Source organism: Saccopteryx bilineata, chromosome 2, assembly GCF_036850765.1.
Source record: "Saccopteryx bilineata isolate mSacBil1 chromosome 2, mSacBil1_pri_phased_curated, whole genome shotgun sequence".
Taxonomy (NCBI): domain Eukaryota; kingdom Metazoa; phylum Chordata; class Mammalia; order Chiroptera; family Emballonuridae; genus Saccopteryx; species Saccopteryx bilineata.
Genome location: NC_089491.1, coordinates 257,307,305 through 257,325,970, shown reverse-complemented (window position 1 = coordinate 257,325,970; position 18,666 = coordinate 257,307,305). Strand labels below are relative to the sequence as shown.

The window sequence follows — 18,666 nt, the reverse complement described above, 5'->3', positions numbered from 1 at the left end:
CAGTTTGAATTAGCAGACACCTTTGCACAAATCATTTTAATTACAATTTATAATATCTAGAACAGCGGTCATTTCATATGACTGCCGGGCTTTCTAGTATATCATATTTACAAACTTATTTGACCCACAGTTTGGAATTAAGGAGGAAACATAAGGAAGATTACATGAAGGTGAGAAAAAGCAAGGCAGGGAATTTCTATGATTGGATCACAGGATAGTTGACCACTCTTGAGAGTGGTTATGCCTTGAGAGGTCTGAAAAACAAATAGATTATTCTGGCATTTCAAAGATGTGTTAACCTAGATCAGTGGTAGTCAACCTGGTCCCTACTGCCCACTAGTGGGCGTTCCAGCTTTCATGGTGAGCAGTAGCAGAGCAACCAAAGTATAAATAAAAAGATAGATTTAACTATAATAAGTTGTTTTATAAAAACTTATTCCGCCAAACTTAACGAAAATCCAACATAAAGTACTTGGTAAGTAATTATTATTATATGCTTTAACTTGCTGTAACTCTGCTTTATAAATTTTATAAAGTAAAGGTTACGTCCCTACTTTATAAATCACCATTACTGTGGAACCGGTGAGTGGTTAGAAAATTTTACTACTAACAGAGATACAAAAGTAGGCAGTAGGTATAAAAAGGTTGACTACCCCTGACCTAGATGCACAAGAACAATGAACAGGGTTTGCTTAAGGCAAAGATAAACCTTTTACTAAAGAAATTGGCCCTAGCCAGCTAGCTCAGTGGTAGAGCGTCAGCCTGGCGTGTGGAAGTCCTGGGTTCGATTCCCAGCCAGGGCACACAGGAGATGCGCCTATCTGCTTCTTCACCCTTCCCCCACTCCTCTTCTCTATCTCTCTCTCTTCCCCTCCCGCAGCCAAGGCTTCATTGGAGCAAAGTTGGCCCGGGCACTGAGGACAGCTCCATGGCCTCTGCCTCAGGCGCTAGAATGGCTCTGGTCACAACAGAGCGATACCCAGATGGGCAGAGCATCGCCCCCAGTTGGGCATGCTGAGTGGATCCTGGTTGGGTGTATGCAGGAGTCTGTCTCTCTGCCTCCCTGCTTCTCACTTTAGAAAAATAAAAAATAAAAAACAAAACAAAACAAAAAAAAGAAATTGTATGCCTGGGATGTGACAACCCACCATGACCTGCCAGTTAGGAATTTATGATCAGATCACTTAATGAGGTTACTTCTTTTTTTTTTTCTTTTTTACAGAGACAGAGAGAGAGAGAGAGAGAGAGAGAGTCAGAGAGAGGGATAGATAGGGATAGACAGGAATGGAGAGAGATGAGAAGCATCAATCATCAGTTTTTTGTTGTGACACCGTAGTTGTTCATTGATTGCTTTCTCATATGTGCCTTGACTATGGGCCTTCAGCAGACAAAGTAACCCCTTGCTTGAGCCAGAGACCTTGGGTTCAAGCTGGTGAGCTTTTGCTCATACCAGATGAGCCTGCGCTCAAGCTGGCGACCTCGGGGTCTCGAACCTGGGTCTTCCACATCCCAGTCCAATGCTCTATTTACTGTGCCACTGCCTGGTCAGGCTGAGGTTACTTTTATTTTTATTTATTGATTGATTTTAGGGAAAAAAGAAGGGAGCGAGAGAGAGATCAATTGATTTGTTGCTCTATTTATTTATGCATTCATTGGTTGATTCTTGTATATGCCCTGACTGGGGATCAAACCCTCAACCTTGGCTTATTGGGACAATGCTTTAACCAACTGAGGTACTTGGACAGCCAGGGCCCTATGAAGCTACTTTTTTTTTTTGAGTGTGCACAAATGAGAGAGAGAGAGAGAGAGGAAGAGAGAAGAAGAGAGATGAAAAGCATCAACTCGTAGTTGTATCACTTTAGTTCTTCAATGATTACTTCTCTTATGTGCCTTGAGGGGGGTACTGAAGCCAAGCCAGTGACCATGGGATCATGTCAGTGATCCCACACTCAAGCCAGTGACCCTGTGCTCAAGCTGGTGAGCCCATGCTCAAGCCAGATGAGCCCATTCAAGCTGGTGATGTTGGGGTTTCAAACCTGGGACCTTGGACCTGGCTGGTTGGCTCAGTGGTAGAGCATTGGCCCAGTATGTGGAAGTCCTGGGTTCGATTCCTGGCCAGGGCACACAGGAGAAGCGCCCATCTGCTTCTCCACCCTACCCCCCTCCTTTCACTCTGTCTCTCTCTTCCCCTCCCACAGCCAAGGCTCTATTGGAGCAAAGTTGGCCCAGGCGCTGAGGAGGGCTCCATAGCCTCTACTTCAGGCGCAAGAATGGCTCCGGTTGCAGCGGAGCAATGCCCCAGATGGGCCAAGCATCGCCCCCTGGTGGGCATGGCTGGTGGATCCTGGTGGGGCACATGCAGTAGTCTGTCTGTCTGCCACCCCCAGCTTCTCACTTCTGAAAAATACAAAAACAAAACAAAACAAAACAAAAAAACCTTTGGACCTCAGCGTCCCATGTAGACTCTCTATCTATTGCGCCACCATTCGTCAGGCCAAAGCTATTAAATTTCTAATTGTACTTTCTGCTACCTACTTGTGCGAGAGTTTTTGGCCTTACCACTAATAACCACATAGAGAAACTGAGTGGATGTCAACGCAGTGCTTCGTCTCTCAGAAACAAAACTGCAGCCTCAGTCATCAAGTATTCTTGTAAAGAAGCAACAGCAGATTTCGCACTAGCTTGACTTGAATTAAATATTACTCTCTAGAAATTTCAGTTATATTCTGTTGAAAATATATTTTTTTGTCTGGTTCATCTGGTTATTTTAGAGAATTTTTATTTTGTAGTATTATAAATATAGTAAATGATAATGCACAAAATACTGACAGTGTTTTTTATTTCTGCCTTAGTGGTTCCCAAAATAATTCTCCTATTTTCATCAGTCCCCAAGTGTAAAAAGGTTGAAAACCACTGATTTCATAAATGAAAATAGACTGTGTTTCTATTTTTGTAGACCTCAGTTTGAAAATCCTCCGAGAAGATAAAAAATGTCCTGGGTCACTGCATATTATCAAATGGTAAGTAAATGAAATTTTACAAAAGTTGAACATTATTTTTATCATGGATGAAATTACCCATAAGACTTTATTTGGTAATATTATTTATTTAAAACAATATCTTTCTACCTATCTTTAAAAATCTTTTTCAACAACAAAAAATTATTTTTTTTTGGTATTTTTCTGAAGTTGGAAATGGGGAGGCAGACAGACTCCCTCATTTGACCGACCAGGATCAACCCAGTATGCCCACCAGGGGGCGATGTTCTGCCCATCTGGGACGTTGCTCTGTTGCAACCAGAGCCATTCCAGCGCCTGAGGCAGAGGCCATAGAGCCACCCCCAGTGCCCGGGCCAACTTTGCTCCAGTGGAGCCCTGGCTGCGGGAGGGGAAGAGAGAGACAGAGAGGAAGGAGAGGGGGAGGGGTGGAGAAGCAGATGGGCGCTTCTCCTGTGTGCCCTGGCCAGGAATCGAACCCGGGACTCCTGCATGCCAGGCCAACACTCTACCACTGAGCGAACCGGCCAGGGCCTCAACAAATTTTTAACAATTATTTCGTTGTTATTATTATTATTATTATTATTATTTGTAACAGAGACAGAGAGAGACAGATATGGACACACAGGCAGGAAGGAAGAGAGATGAGAAGCATCAATTCTTCGTTGTGGCACGTTAGTTGTTCATTGATTGCTTTCTCATATGTGCCTTGACAGGGGTGCTACAGCAGACTAAGTAACCCCTTGTTCAAGCCAGCGACCTTGGGCTCATGCTGGTGAGCCTTGCTCAAACCAGATGAGCCTGCGCTCAAGTCAGCGACCTTGGGGTTTTGAATCTGGGTCCTCCATGTCCCAGTCTGATACTCTATCCACTGTGCCACTGCCTGGTCAGGCTTTTTCAATATTTTAAAATGCTGATGTAGTGTTGTTTTTAAATTATTTTTTTTTGTACTTTTCTGAAGTTGGAAACGGGGAGGCAGTCAGACAGACTCCCGCATGCGCCCGACCGGGATCCACCTGGCACGCACACCGGGGCAATGCTCTGCCCATCTGGGGCATTGCTCTGTTGCAACCAGAGCCATTCTAGTGCCTGAGGCAGAGGCCATGGAGCCATCCTCAGCACCCGGGCCATCTTTGCTCCAATGGAGCCTTGGCTGCGGGAGGGGAAGAGAGACAGAGAGGAAGGAGAGGGGGAGGGGTGGAGAAGCAGATGGGCGCTTCTCCTGTGTGCCCTGGCCAGGAATCAAACCCGGGACTCCCGCATGCCAGGCCGACACTCTACCACTGAGCCAACTAGCCAGGGCCAAATGTTGCTTTTGAAGTACATGGACTTGCATAAAGAAAGAAAAAAGCAACCAATATTTGATTGCTCATCATTGGCATGTCAGTGTCCTAAACATTATGGAAACCAACAAGAAAAATAAGATATGATTCTGTAACTCAAAATTGCTTAAGATACTGGGAATTTTAAAAAAATTGATTAAGGCCCTGGCCGGTTGGCTCAGTGGTAGAGCATCGACCTGGTGTGTGGGAGTCCCGGGTTAGATTCCCAGCCAGGGCACACAGGAGAAGCGCCCATCTGCTTCTCCACCCCTCCCCCTCTCCTTCCTCTCTCTCTCTCTCTTCCCCTCCCACAGCCAAGGCTCCATTGGAGCAAAGTTGGCCTGGGCGCTGAGCATGGCTCTATGGCCTCTGCCTCAGGCGCTAGAATGGCTCTGGTTGCAACAGAGTGACGCCCCAGATGGGCAGAGCATCACCCCCTGGTGGGCATGCCGGGTGGATCCCGGTCGGGCGCATGCGGGGGTCTGTCTGACTGCCTCCCCATTTCCAACCTTCAGAAAAATACAAAAAAAAAAACTGATTAAATGGGAAAGATAAATTATTATCGATTTAATGTACTTCAAAGAAAAAATGTAAACCAATTCTGTACTTGGATTTTTTTTTTTGGCTTCACATCTAGTTTAAATTGACATCAAACATTTATTTCTTGACAGGATTCAAGGTTGTTTTGATGCTTTGGAAAAGAGATACGTAAGAATGTCTTAATATTTACACCTATCTTTCATCCCTTAAAAAAAAAGTGTAGCCTTTATTTTGTTATTGTGTTTTCAGGGTGAACCAGTGCCTACATTTGCATTCATGAACCAATTTCTTTTTATTTTATATCTTTGTTGTCCCATTGGTGTCTCGTTTATATCAATTAGAAATGAAACCCTCATTTTTTTCTGTTACATACCCATATCTCTTGACCACAGAATTTCCTCTGAAATCACTGGAAGAGATTCACAGGATATGGGAGAGGGGCGACAAGAATCTGGCATTTAGTACATCAAACATGTTCAAAATAGTGGCGATTCAATTTGCAGAGAGAGGCAAAAAATGGACTTGAATAATCCGTTTTTATTCTATGTTGGTTATTTTGTTAATTATGTTTGGTGCTTATATATAACCCATTCTCTCAAAATAGCTAGTATTGCCTGACCTGTGGTGGCACAGTGGATAAAGCGTCGACTTGGAATGCTGAGGTTGCCGGTTCAAATCCCTAGGCTTGCCTGGTCAAGGCACATATGGGAGTTGATGCTTCCTGCTCCTCCCCACTTTCTCTCTCTCTCCTCTCTAAAAATGAATAAATAAATTTAAAAAATAGCTAATATTTTAGCTCAAAATTTTTAGAAAAGCAGCTTGAATTTTAAGTGCATCAGATCTTTCTTGCTGCCCAAGACAGCTATGAAGGGTGTAAAAATCAGAGGCTCTAGTCCCAGTTGAAGAGGCAAGATATATATAAATGAACTTTCCAACACTGTTTCCCCCTCTTTTCTCCATCTGTATCTTTTTTTCCTTTTTATTTGTATCTTTTTCTTCCTCCTTTTCAATATCTCTTTCTTTCTTTTCTTCTTTTTTTATTAAGTGAGAGGTGGGAGGCAGGGAGGCAGAGAGACAGACTCCCGTATGTGCCCCAACAGGGATCAACCCAGCAAGCCCACGAGGGGGCGATGCTCTGTCCATCTGGGCTGCTGCTCTGTTGTTTCAAAAGGAGCTATTTCAGTGCCTGAGGTGAGGCCATGGAACCATCCTTAGAGCCGGGGACCAAATTGCTCGAACCATTTGAGCCATGGTTGATGGGGAAAGAGAGAGAGAGAGAGAGAAAGAGAGAGAGAAAGGGAAGGGGTGGAGAAGCAGAGGGTTGCTTCTTCTGTGTGCCCTGATCGGGAATTGAACCTGGGACTTGACTTCCACATGCCGGGCCAACACTCTACCACTAAGCAAACCAGCCAAGGTCCATATCTATTTCTTTAAGAAATTTTGGCCTGACCTGTGGTGGCACGTGGTAGAGCATCAACATTGGATACTGAGGTCCCAAGTTTGAAACCCCTAAATCACCGACTTGATTGCAGGCTCACCAGCCTGGACACTGGGTCGCTGGCTTGAGCCCAAGATCACTGGCTTGAGCAAGGGGTCACTGGCTCGGCTGGTCAAGGCATGGATGAGAAGCAATCAATGAACAACTAAGGTACTGCAACTACCAGTTAATTCTTCTCATCTCTCGAAAGAAAGAGAGAGAGAAAGAGGGAGGGAGGGAGGGAAGGAAGGAAGGAAGGAAGGAAGGAAGGAAGGAAGGAAGGAAGGAAGGAAATTTGAAGTAAGTTTTACATTGGATTATTTAGTTGCACACATACATTTCCTTTTTCATTGAACAGTTATTTGTAATTTAGTCAACACTGACTTGGGGAACTGAGGGATACAAAAATAAAACAGATATAGGATTATGCACTTTAAGAGCTTATAGAGACCACGGCACAAGATAAATTATATTTATATGCATGGCTGATGACCAGTTATTACACACTGGCCCAGCTGTCCTTATTGTTAGACTACTCTGTATCAGGTGGTAAATAGCTGCTTCATTGAGTCCCTGAAGAACCTCCACCATGGCCTCATCCTCACCCCATCAGTTGCTCTTTTGGAATTGTCCTAGTCGGCTCCACAGTCTAGCAACTGAATGGTTAACAACTTGGCCAAGGGGAGCTTCCAGAAACCTAGCTCCATAACTAAGTTTGCATCCTTTCTGATTAGTCAGTACCTATACCATATTGGGCTGTTAAATATTGATTTTTTTCATATTATATTTTAACTATCACCTCTATCACAAGTATAAGTAACCATAATATTCATTAGAAATGTTGCATGCCAGAGGAAAGACACAGGTTGTACACAGTGAAAGTATGGAAAAGGAGGGGTTATATCCAGTAAGGGGCAAGAGGGACATCTTTGGGAGAAAGTGACTTTTAAGCTTTGAAGTCCCTTTGTATTTGCATAGATGCAGAGGGGGAGAAGGTCATCACCAGCATACTGAATGGTACTCATTCATTCTCCTTCATCCATTCATTTAACAACACTCCCTTAGTGTCCATCATCTGGGGACAATACAATATAATTAAGACCTCGAGTTTTATAATTAGTCTTAAGTGAATCCCAGTTTTGCCACTTGTGGACATGAAAATTTCCAAACCTGTGGGAAAATTTTTTTTTTTTCAAACCTGTAGAAAATCTTTATAATATGCCCTGGCTGGTTAGGTCAGTCAGTTAGAGCATCCTCCTGAAACACCAAGGCTGCAGTTTCAATCCCCAGTCAGGGCATATATGAGAAACAGCCAATAAGTGGAACAAAAAATGAATACTTCCTTCTCTCTCTCTCTCTCTTTCTCCCTTCCCCAGTCTCTCTAAAGATCATTTTATAAAAATTTTTATTTGATGCTCCTGAGAATAAGTTTTGCAGTTTCTTTTATGCATTTGAGATTAAAGGGGGAACTAAGGAAGATTACATGAAGGTTTGAGAAAGCAAGACGGGGATTGGATTACAGGATAGTTAATGAGATTATGTGCTCTTTTAAGGATAGATGTTTCAAAGGTCTATTAATCCTAGATACTCAAAAACAATGGACAGGGCTTGCTTAAGGCAAAGATAAACCTTTTACTAAATAAGTTATATGCCTGGAGCATGACTATAAAATGGGGATAATAATAGAACCATAAATGAGTTAGTAATCCAAAGCAGTGGTTTTCAAATGTTAGCTTGCATCAGAATCACCTGGAGGATTTGTTAAAAGACACATTGCTAAGATCCACCCCAAAATTTTTGATGTGAACATTTTCATTTCAAATTCCAGGTGATGCTAAGACTGGTGGTCTAGGGACCATACTTTGAGAACCACTTATTAAAATGTTTAGAAGAGTGGCACATAATAAGCACTATGTAAGTGTTCTCTCTCTCTCTGTCTCCTCTATCTCCCCTTGTCCCTCCCTCCCTCATTCCTTCCTCCCTTGCCTATTCTGTGTCTGACATTGTGCCTGTACTGGATGAAATAAAAATGAGACAAATGTGATTCCGTCACTCAAGGAGGTCACACTCTAATAGTCACTTAAATCAGTAATTTAAACATTAAATGTACTAAAATAACAGTGTAGTATAAAAATAATATTTACCTACTTTGAGGAGTTTGTTTTACTGAAATGACTACCTGTATAACTGAATCAGTCAAATTTACTATTTTTAGAGATTAAAAGACAACTCTTTAGAATTTAGATGGATGACTTAGGCTTTTAAGTAGGTAGTATTTATATTGTTTTTCAGTTGTTAGTATCTTACAACTTTTCCTAGGATGCTCTCATTTCTTAAAAAATGTTTTATTGAAGATGATGATTATTTTCAGTTAAATTTTGTGTGATTTTTAGTTTTCTTTGTACTATACAGGGTGGTACAAAAATAGATTTATAGTTCATAGGGAAAATAATACAATAATTTATTAATAATATAATAATACAATGTTATTAATAATTTATTAATAATACAATAATTAATAAATATAATGTAAGAGTAAACTGTTTTATGTACTCATCACTGTAAACCTACTTTGTCCCACCCTGCATTATGCTTGATTTCTTTAAAATAAGTGTGTATATGTATTTTTAGATAGGTATTATATAAAAGAGACTATATTGTATATAGCCTCCTAATTTGTCTTATTCCCATTTTCAATCCCTTACCATTCTAACCTACTGTCCATACTATATGAACAGAAACCTGAATCTGATTATGTCTTTCAGAAACCGGAGTCTGATCATATCATTCTTAGGCCTAAATATCTCCCATGGCTTTTAAACAGTTTTTTTTTTTAATTATTAATTAATTAATTAATTTTTTTACAGAGACAGAGAGAGTCAGAGGATAGACAGGGACAGACAGACAGGAATGGAGACAGATGAGAAGCATCAATCATTAGTTTTTCGTTGCACATTGCAACTTCTTAGTTGTTCATTGATTGTTTTCTCATATGTGCCTTGACTGCGGGCCTTCAGCAGACTGAGTAACCCCTTGCTGGAGCCAGCGACCCTGGGTCCAAGCTGGTGAGCTTTTGCTCAAACCAGATGAGCCCGCTCTCAAGCTGGTGACCTCGGGGTCTCGAACCTGGGTCCTTCCACATCCCAGTCCAATGCTCTATCCACTGCGCCACCGCCTGGTCAGGCTCTCCCATGGCTTTTAAAACAAAATTTAGAATCTATCACTTGATCTACAAGGCTGTATGATCTCATCTCTATCTGCTGTTCCAAGACATCATTCTCACTATTGCTCACTATGTTCAGGCCACACAGGGAATCTAGAACATGCCAAGTGCCTTTTACCTTTCTACGTGTTGTTCCTTTTTTGCCTGGAAAATTCCCTTCCTTACCCAACAGTGATTACCTGGTTAACTCCAATTTATACTTCAGGTCTCAGCCTAAATATTCTTTCTCAGGCAGGCCTTCCCTGACAGCTCTTCCCCAACCTCAATTATCCCTCTGTTTAATGTTCTCAAACACTCTGTTCTGTTTCTTCAGAGCAATTAACACAATTGAAACCTATCTGTGATTTTTTTTGTTTAATATTTTCTTTCCTGCTGGTCTGTATGTTCCATGACCAGAAGCCATGTCTGTTTTTTTAATAAATGAACTTTTAATTAAATAATTAATATAAAATAGAGTTGTACTGTGTAGTCTTTTTTTTTTTTTTTGGCAGAGTCAGTGAGTCAGAGAGAGGGTCAGATAAGGACAGACAGACAGAAAGGGAGAGAGATGAGAAACATCAATTCTTCATTGCTGTTCCTTAGTTGTTCATTGTTTGATTTCTCATATGTGCTTTGATGGGGGGGGGGGGGGGCAACAGCAGACCGAGTGATTCCTTGCTTGAGCCAGCAACCTTGCGCTCAACCTGGTGAGTCTTGCTCAAACCAGATGAGCCCGCGCTCAAGCTGGCGACCTCATGGTCTCGAACCTGGGTCCTCCACATCCCAGTCCAATGCTCTATCCTCTGTGCTACCGCCTGGTCAGGCTACTGTGTAGTCTTAAAATCAATTGTATGGGCCTGACCTGTGGTGGTGCAGTGGATAAAGCGTCGACCTGGAAATGCTGAGGTTGCCGGTTCGAAACCCTGGGCTTGCCTGGTCAAGGCACATATGGGAGTTGATGCTTCCAACTCCTCCCCCCTGTCTCTCTCTCCTCTCTGTCTCTCTCCCCCCCCAAAATGAATAAAATCAATTGTATGCAGTAACCAAAATAGCCACACAGTGTCACTAAAGTTTTAGTCCTTTGGGTGAAATAAGGTGAATAATTTGTTAGGAAATTTTAATCTTGAAATTTTCTTATTTATATTCTAGTTTAAAAAAAAATACCATAGGCGTTATTATATCTTAATCTCTATATTTATATATTCAAGCAGGGATTGAATATATAAGCTTTTTATGGTAATATACATATAAGGAGGGCAAGAGTTTTATAGATTTATATCAGACTTAAATTTTTTACTTTAGTAAATTAGTTTCAAAAGACATTTCTTGGAAATCCTTGTGGCATATTTAATTTTTAGTAATAGTAATTATTTTTATATCTTTTACCTCCCAAACTATGATAACTTATAGAGAATAAGGATAGTTAGTTATTTATATTTTTTGTATCCCTCTCCCCAGCAGAACCCTGGGTATGTAATAGGCATTCACTTTAATAAATGAATAATTAGTATTCCTTTTTCTGGTCTTTTGAGTAATAATTTTTCTACTCAAATCTTTAGAACCTCTCTAAAGTCATATTTAATTAGTCTTTAATGAAAATAATAATGATATAGGTACAAGTTTATAAAATATAATAACAATAGTTTTTTCTCTTGAAGCTACACATGGCAGTACTTACAGTAAGTACACATTTAAAGAACAAATCTCTGTCTCTACTTCATTGTCGTTTGGCAAATGAAACATTAAAATAGTACTCATCCTCTGCCCTCTTGAATTTCTTTTTCTTCTTCTTTTTACTTTTTTTTAAAATGAGAGGGGGGAGATAGTGAGACAGACTTCTGCATGCACACTGTGATCCACCTGGTAACCCCTATCTGGGACTGATGATCTAATCAACTGAGCTATTTTTAGCACCTGAGGCTGCTACGCTTGGACCAATGGAGCCATCCTCAGTGCTTGGGGCTGATGCTCAAACCAATTGAGCCATTGGCTGCAGAGGGGAAGAGGGACAGAAGAAGGAGAGGAAGTGAGAGAGAAACAGATGGTAACTTCTCTTGTGTGCCCTGACCAGGAATCAAGCCTGGGATGTCCATACACTGGGCCAATGCTCTATCCACTGAGCCACTGGTCAGGGTCCCTCTTGATTTCTTTATCTGTCCTATGACATTTTGGAATTAAAAAAAAAAAGAAAATATCAGAAGTTGTAATGAAAGATCACAACCTATATATTCCTTTGGTATATTATAATATATGGGAAGAAATATATACTATCTGCTTCATCCATTGGCTGTCAGGATTTTGTTTTTTTAGTTGACTTTACAGAATGAAGTTTTGTAAACTTTTTTGAAATTTAAATACTTCTGGATATCACATGGTGAATATAATTAAGAATAAAAAGAAAATGAGGAGATACCATTGAGAATGTTAGATATAAGATTTATTTAAAAATTGTAAACCATAGAAATTATTTAGAATTTATTTGTAGCTCAGTTACATTAATCATAAATACCTGGTTATCAATTTCCTTATAGTCAGTGTTATTGAATACTCTATACAAAGTGAACTTATTTTATCTCTAGCTTGAAATATATGAAATACATATCTTTTTTTTTTTTTTTTTTACAGAGACAGAGTCAGAGAGAGGGATAGATAGGGACAGACAGACAGGAACCAAGAGAGATAAGAAGCATTAATCATTAGTTTTTCGTGCGACACCTTAGTTGTTCATTGATTGCTTTCTCATATATGCCTTGACCATGGGGCTACAGCAGACTGAGTAACCCCTTGCTCAAGCCAGAGACCTTGGGTCCAAGCTGGTGAGCTTTGCTCAAACCAGATGATCCCACGCTCAAACTGTCGGCAACCTTGGGGTCTCGAACCCGGGTCCTCGGCATCCCAGTCCGATGCTCTATCCACTGCACCACCGCCTGGTCAGGTGCTTGAAATATATATCTTAAGATATCTATCTATCAGGCTGTGGCCAGGTAGCTTAGTTGATTAGAGCATCGTCCTAATACGCCAAGGTTATGGGATTGATCCCCTTTCAGGGCACAGATAAAAAATTACCAATGAATGCATAAGTGGAACAACAAATCGATGTTTCTCTTTCTCTCTCTCTCTCTTCTTCTCTCTCTCTCTCAAATCAATTTTAAAAAGGTATCCAACTATCTATCTCAGTACTCAATAAATATAGCACAAATTGAACTCTTCACATAGAACATATATTCTGTGAGGAGTAAACTAGTGTCTTTCGTAAATTAAATGCTGTTTGTTTGTTTTTTTTAAAAACAGCTTTACACAAATCCCAAGGAACCTGAGGTAAGAACACCCATATGGGCAGTATATATACATTGTGTTTAAATATATTTACCTATGTTGAGGCCATAGAGTATGTTACTAGACTACCATATGAGCAAAGTAACTAGTAGCTAGCTCTTTCAGTGTGTTTTATTATAAACTTCACCAGTTCTTTATTATGAGATTTAAAAAACTACTAAGGGGCATTGGGGAAAAAAGCACTAAGTAGAACTGAACCTGTCCCCTAACATGTTAATATTAAGAATCTCTACTTGTATGAAAACCACATTTTATTATTTACTTTAACTGATTCTGAATCCTTTCCATTTGTGGCCTTTTGGAAAATAACGGCATAATTCTCAATTTTGTTTTTGCCAACTAAATTCTCCCTTTTTTGACTTTTTTATAGATTTTCAGAGCTTTTACTTCTTTGCTTCTCTAAGTTTCTTTTCCTTTGCTTATTGAGTCCTAGTCATCCTCAAGGCCAATTTATGTCCAAACATTTCATGAAAACCTCTTTGCCTATTCCATTCACACTAATTTCTTTCTTTTCAATTTAATGTTCTCAATTGATCCATGTAGATTATTTTATCTTCCCAACCAGATTGTGAATTCTTGAGGAAAAGAGTCTTGTCTTGTTTTCTGTCTCCCAAAGGGAATGTTACAGTCTTGGACACAAAATTACTTGTGCTGCTTTGAATGAAAGCTGTAGCAGTGGCATAGAAATGAAGGCAGAAGCCTTCTGTTCTTCTTACTCGGTTCTCTTTTTCATCCTATCTTTCTTTCCTGTTCCCTTTCTTTTTTCCTTGCTTTCAATTTTCCTTCTCTAAGCCAATGGATTTAGCCTAATTAGTGGCATTTAAGACTACATTAAGTATTTTTAGTATTTTTCTTTCTTGTCAAGATTATAAATAACTGTTTGAGCAAGGTGCAAGAAAACCGGTACACACAAGTTGGTGACAATTCCTTAATGCCAAACTATCTCTTATTATCTTTGTTTCTTGTGTCATTTCAAAATTCTCCACCCCCACACAGGTTTAAGGGGAAGTTTCCCAAACTAAAGCCTCCTGATAAATTGGTAATAAATTGGTCACTTCCTTAATGCAATAAATTATTCGGTTTTCTTAAGCATCAAAACTCCTACTCTGAAACCAGTGGTTTTGAGGTAGTGAAATGCTAAGTAAATTAAGCTTAACTACAAAAAAATTTTACAGAGTGGGAAGAAAGCTATTAAATGAACTTTGCTACATGTGATATATATATATTTATAAACAATGAAGTTAGAAAAAAAGCTTAATATATGATAAGCTCTGAGCTTATAATTCTCTGACCCAGAAAAAATATTTTGAATGCTTACAGATTCTTTCCTATAGCAGTGATCCCTAACCTCTCTGTGTTCATGGCACACTTTTGAGTATAAGAAAAATTTGGTCGCATGTTTGAGGGTATTAAAGGACTCAAAAGGTTACCCAACAAGTCAGTAATAATTACAGTATAACCATGTTATAATAATGTTCATAGTATCTGAAAGTATCCACAGAATGACACTGCTTTATGGTTACTGTTAATATCAAGTCACTAATAGAACTATTTACCTCACTGATCTCATTCTTTTATAGACTCACAAAACAACATTCTTACACAAATAGTCTTCATTTGGCATTTATCATATATTGTGCCATGGTTCTTGACTCACAGCCATAGAAGCGTATCCTCCCCTAAACAAAATTGCACAAACTATAACAATATTAATATTTACGTGAAGCAAAAATACATTTTACACATGAGTTAAAATTTGCAGCACACCTGTGAAGAGTCTTTCATGGTACAACAATGATCCTCTGTCTTATATAAAATGAGCAATGCACAAAGTTGTGGTGCTTCTGCACTTGAAGTTTTGAGATGAACTGACAAAAGTAAAGTAGTGAAGAGGGATAGTGAAGCTTTTCTGCTGACACACACTAGAGAATGTGTGGAGGGTGTAAATAAGAAGTGTAAGCTAAAGTGTAAATATGTTAAGGAAAGATTTATACAACTCAATGCATGAGAGACCCATAAAGAATTACCACATGAATATTGTGAGGATATAGTTCTTCCTGTTTCATCATTTATTCCTTTGTGTTTATTACATCCACTACTAATAGACTGCTTCACGAACTGAATTTTAGATGGCTCCTGTTTCTAGCCGCAATACGATTTTAGGGACTTTGTTTTAAAAATAATTTTTAAATCCTGTTGAAATCCTAATTGAGTATGAACCTTAACCTGGCTATTTCTTCATTCAACAAATATTAATTGGATTCTCCTATGTGCCTAGCACTGTGCCAGTAATGAAAACACAAGAGTTAATGGGATAGATAAGGTACTTGCTCTCTGGAACCTGAATTCTAACGAGGGAGTATAAATAATATACAAGTAAACAAAAATCTGCAAGTCAATTTTGGATAGTCATAATGCTATGGAGAAAATAAAATAAGGTAGTATGTTAGAAAGTGCTGAGGCAGGAAATAGAGGAGAAGAAAATAGGAGGACAGAAGGCCTTCAGCAGGGGCCACTGTTTGAGCTGAGACTGAATGGCCATGGTTAGCCTATGCATGTCTATGAGATACAATGGGGCCCGGGCCATTTGGCTCAGTGGTAGAGCATCGGCCCAGCGTGTGGATGTCCTGGGTTCAATTCCTGGTCAGGGCACACAAGAGAAGCAACCATCTGCTTCTCCACACCTCTCCATCTTGCTTCTCTCTCTCTTTTCTCCTCCCCTTCAGCAAGCATGGGTTGATTGGAGCGAGTTGGCCCCAGGCGCTGAGGATGGCTCCATGGCCTCCACCTCAGGAACTAAGAGCTGGGTTTCTGAGCAACAGAGCAACACTTCAAATGGGCAGAGTATGGTCCCCTAGTGGGCATGCTGGGTGGATCCTGGTCAGTGCACCTGCAGGAGTCTGTGTCTGCCTCCCCTCCTCTCACTGAATTAAAAAAAAAAAAAAAAGAGATGCAATGGCGTGTAACAGGCAGAATAGCACTGTAGTTAACATCACAGATACTGTAGTCAAATTCCAGCCCTATCACTTGACTAGTTTCATCTAGGATAATAATACCTATCTCAGAATGTTGGCTACATAAGAATGAAGAGATATAGAGAATTTAGAGCAGTGCCCAAATATCATCATCACTATCATCAATTGAAGACACAGCATATTCCAGAGTACATCTGTGCAAAGGTCTTAAGGCAAGAAGACTTCTTGTGCGTTTGTGGACAGAGAGGGTATCCTGAGCCTGGAATTTAGTGGAAGGGAAAGAGGCATGAGATTAGGTCAGAGAGGTAGGCAGAGGACAGATGAGTAAGGCCTATGGCCCAAGTTAAATTTTGGTTTTATTCTAAGGGTTGTGGAAAACCATTGGTAGTTTTTTCCCCCATTGATTTGAGAGAGAGAGAAAACGATGGGGGAGGGGCACAAGTGAGAGAGAAAGAGAACTCATTGTTTTGCTTAGTTGCTCTGTTTAATTGTGTACTCATTGGGTGCTTCTCATATGTGCCCTGACGGGGGATTAAACCTGTGACCTTGGTGTGCTGATTACACTATCAACTGAGCCACCTAGCCAGGGCCCATTGGGAGGTTTTTCTTTTCCTTACTTTTATTTATTTATTTATTTTTGTATTTTTCTTAGGTTGGAAACGGGGAGGCAGTCAGACTCCTGCATGTGCCCGACCGGGATCCACCCGGCATGCCCACCAGGGGGCGATGCTCTGCCCATCTGGGGCATCGCTCTGCTGCACTCAGAGCCATTCTAGCGCCTGAGGCAGAGGCCACAGAGCCATCCTCAGCGCCCAGGCAAACTTTGCTCCAATGGAGCCTTGGCTGCAGGAGGGGAAGAGAGAGACAGAGAGGAAGGAGAGGGGAAGGGGTGGAGAAGCAGATAGGCACTTCCCCTGTGTGCCCTGGCCGGGAATCGAACCCGGGACTCCCGCACACCAGGCCGACGCTCTACCACTGAGCCAACCGGCCAGGGCCTGGGAGTTTTAAGCAAAGGAGTAACATTGTCTGTTTTTATTTTCAAAACTCTTTTTTGGGCGTAGAAAAGAGAATGCATTATAGGAGGAGTAATTTGGAAGCCAAGCAGGTCAAATAGAGAGAGATGGTTGGTAGTAGCTTGCATAGAGCGATAGCAATGAAGAAGAGAAAAATCAGATAGACTTGAAATATGCTGGGGAGATAGATTGGAAAATATTTTTTGCCAGTGGATTGAAATGTGGGGGGAGAAGGAAAGACTGTATATGTTGCCATTGCTTTGGTCTGTATAGATATATTCAGTGGGTTAATAGAAACCATTGATAAGCAGTTTAAAGGGTCATCTTTATTAGGTAACACATTAATCTAAAAACCAGGAGAACATTTTATGAGGTGTTAAGAAGAGACTAGTGCCTGCTGTAAATACTTTCCTTGGTCAATCAGACAGATTGAAGTTAACAAGGATTAGCCTCTTCTGTAAAACAACTACAAGCATAAATTTTATTTGTTGCTTCAGGGACCAAATAATAAGCTGTTAAAATTATCAACTATTAACGATCTACTCTTGGTACAATTTTAAAAATGAAAGATATCTTAGAGCATCAAAGCTAGAGTTGGTTGAGAAACATGGGCAGGCAGGAAGAATAGGCATTGTTTTCTTGACAGGGCAATTACACCCACCATCAGTGAAGAGAGGACGCTGTGTAACAAGCCTGTCTGAACTAAAACTGTTGCTATAGGCACCTCTAGTCTCACATACCTCTCCTATTGTACAGTGGTCCCTGACCATCCTTGGGGGAATTGGTTCCAGGACTCCTGTTGATACCAAAATCTGCAGATGCTCCAGTTCTTTATATGAAATGGTGTGGTATTTACATATAACCTACGCACGTCCTCCCATATACTTTAAATCATCTGTAGATTACTTATAGTACCTAAGACAATGTAAGTGCTATGTAAATAATTGTTAAAATGTATTGTTTAGGAAATAATGACAAGAAAAAAAATCTGTACACATTCAGTACAGATGCAACCATCATAGGCCTAACTACATAGTGCACGTCAGCAACCACGTAACATATTATTTTCCAAGTTTTTTTTTTTTTTTCTTTTTTGTACCCCTCTGAAGCTGGAAACAGGGAGGCAGTCAGACAGACTCCCACATGTGCCCGACCGGGATCCACCCGGCATGCTCACCAGGGGGCGATGCTCTGCCCATCTTGGGGCGTCGCTCTGCCACAATCAGAGCCATTCCCAGCCTCCGCCTGAAGCGGAGGCCACAGAGCCATCCCCAGCGCCCGGGCAAACTTTGCTCCAGTGGAGCCCTGGCTGCGGGAGGGGAAGAGAGAGACAGAGAGGAAGGAGAGGGGGAAGGGTGGAGAAGCAGATGGGCGCTTCCCCTGTGTGCCCTGGCCGGGAATCGAACCCGGGACTCCTGCACGCCAGGTGGACGCTCTACCACTGAGCCAACCGGCCAGGGCCTCCAAGTATTTTTGATCCGTGGTTTGTTGAATCTGCAGATGTAGAACCTAGAGATACAGATGGCCGACTGTACTCACAAAACACCTTTCTGAACTTGGTTTGATTTCTCAAGTAGACCATCTTGCTAGAAAAATATTTTTTTTCTTTTGAAATTAACTCCATTAAAAATCAGTCTTCCTTGAGTTTAAGCAGATGAGCTAATTTCCCTGGGACCTGATCACTTGTGCTTAACGGGGTACCAATTCTTAGAAAATTGATAATTTTTCTTTTTTTTTTTTTTTTTATTTTTATTTTTTTTTTGTATTTTTCTGAAGCTGGAGACGAGGAGAGACAGTCAGACAGA

The 18,666-nt window shown here is 40.7% G+C and overlaps 1 protein-coding gene and 1 non-coding gene across 5 annotated transcripts in view; one reads left to right on the top strand and one right to left on the bottom strand.

Annotated features, from left to right (window-relative positions):
* Nucleotides 1-18,666, top strand: part of HORMAD2 (HORMA domain containing 2) — a 95,240-nt gene that overhangs the window by 20,353 nt on the left and 56,221 nt on the right. For 2 of the 4 annotated variants that reach the window (XM_066255032.1, XM_066255034.1), the window contains exons 4-7: nucleotides 2,957-3,020; nucleotides 4,990-5,026; nucleotides 11,196-11,216; nucleotides 12,829-12,855. In XM_066255032.1, the coding sequence (XP_066111129.1) occupies nucleotides 2,957-3,020; nucleotides 4,990-5,026; nucleotides 11,196-11,216; nucleotides 12,829-12,855 (149 nt within the window). The remainder of the gene's footprint in view (nucleotides 1-2,956; nucleotides 3,021-4,989; nucleotides 5,027-11,195; nucleotides 11,217-12,828; nucleotides 12,856-18,666) is intronic. The other 2 variants (XM_066255033.1, XM_066255035.1) reach the window with 2 other exon arrangements.
* TRNAT-GGU (transfer RNA threonine (anticodon GGU)) lies at nucleotides 16,768-16,843 on the bottom strand. Its single transcript has one exon. It is a non-coding gene; the product is annotated as a tRNA-Thr (tRNA).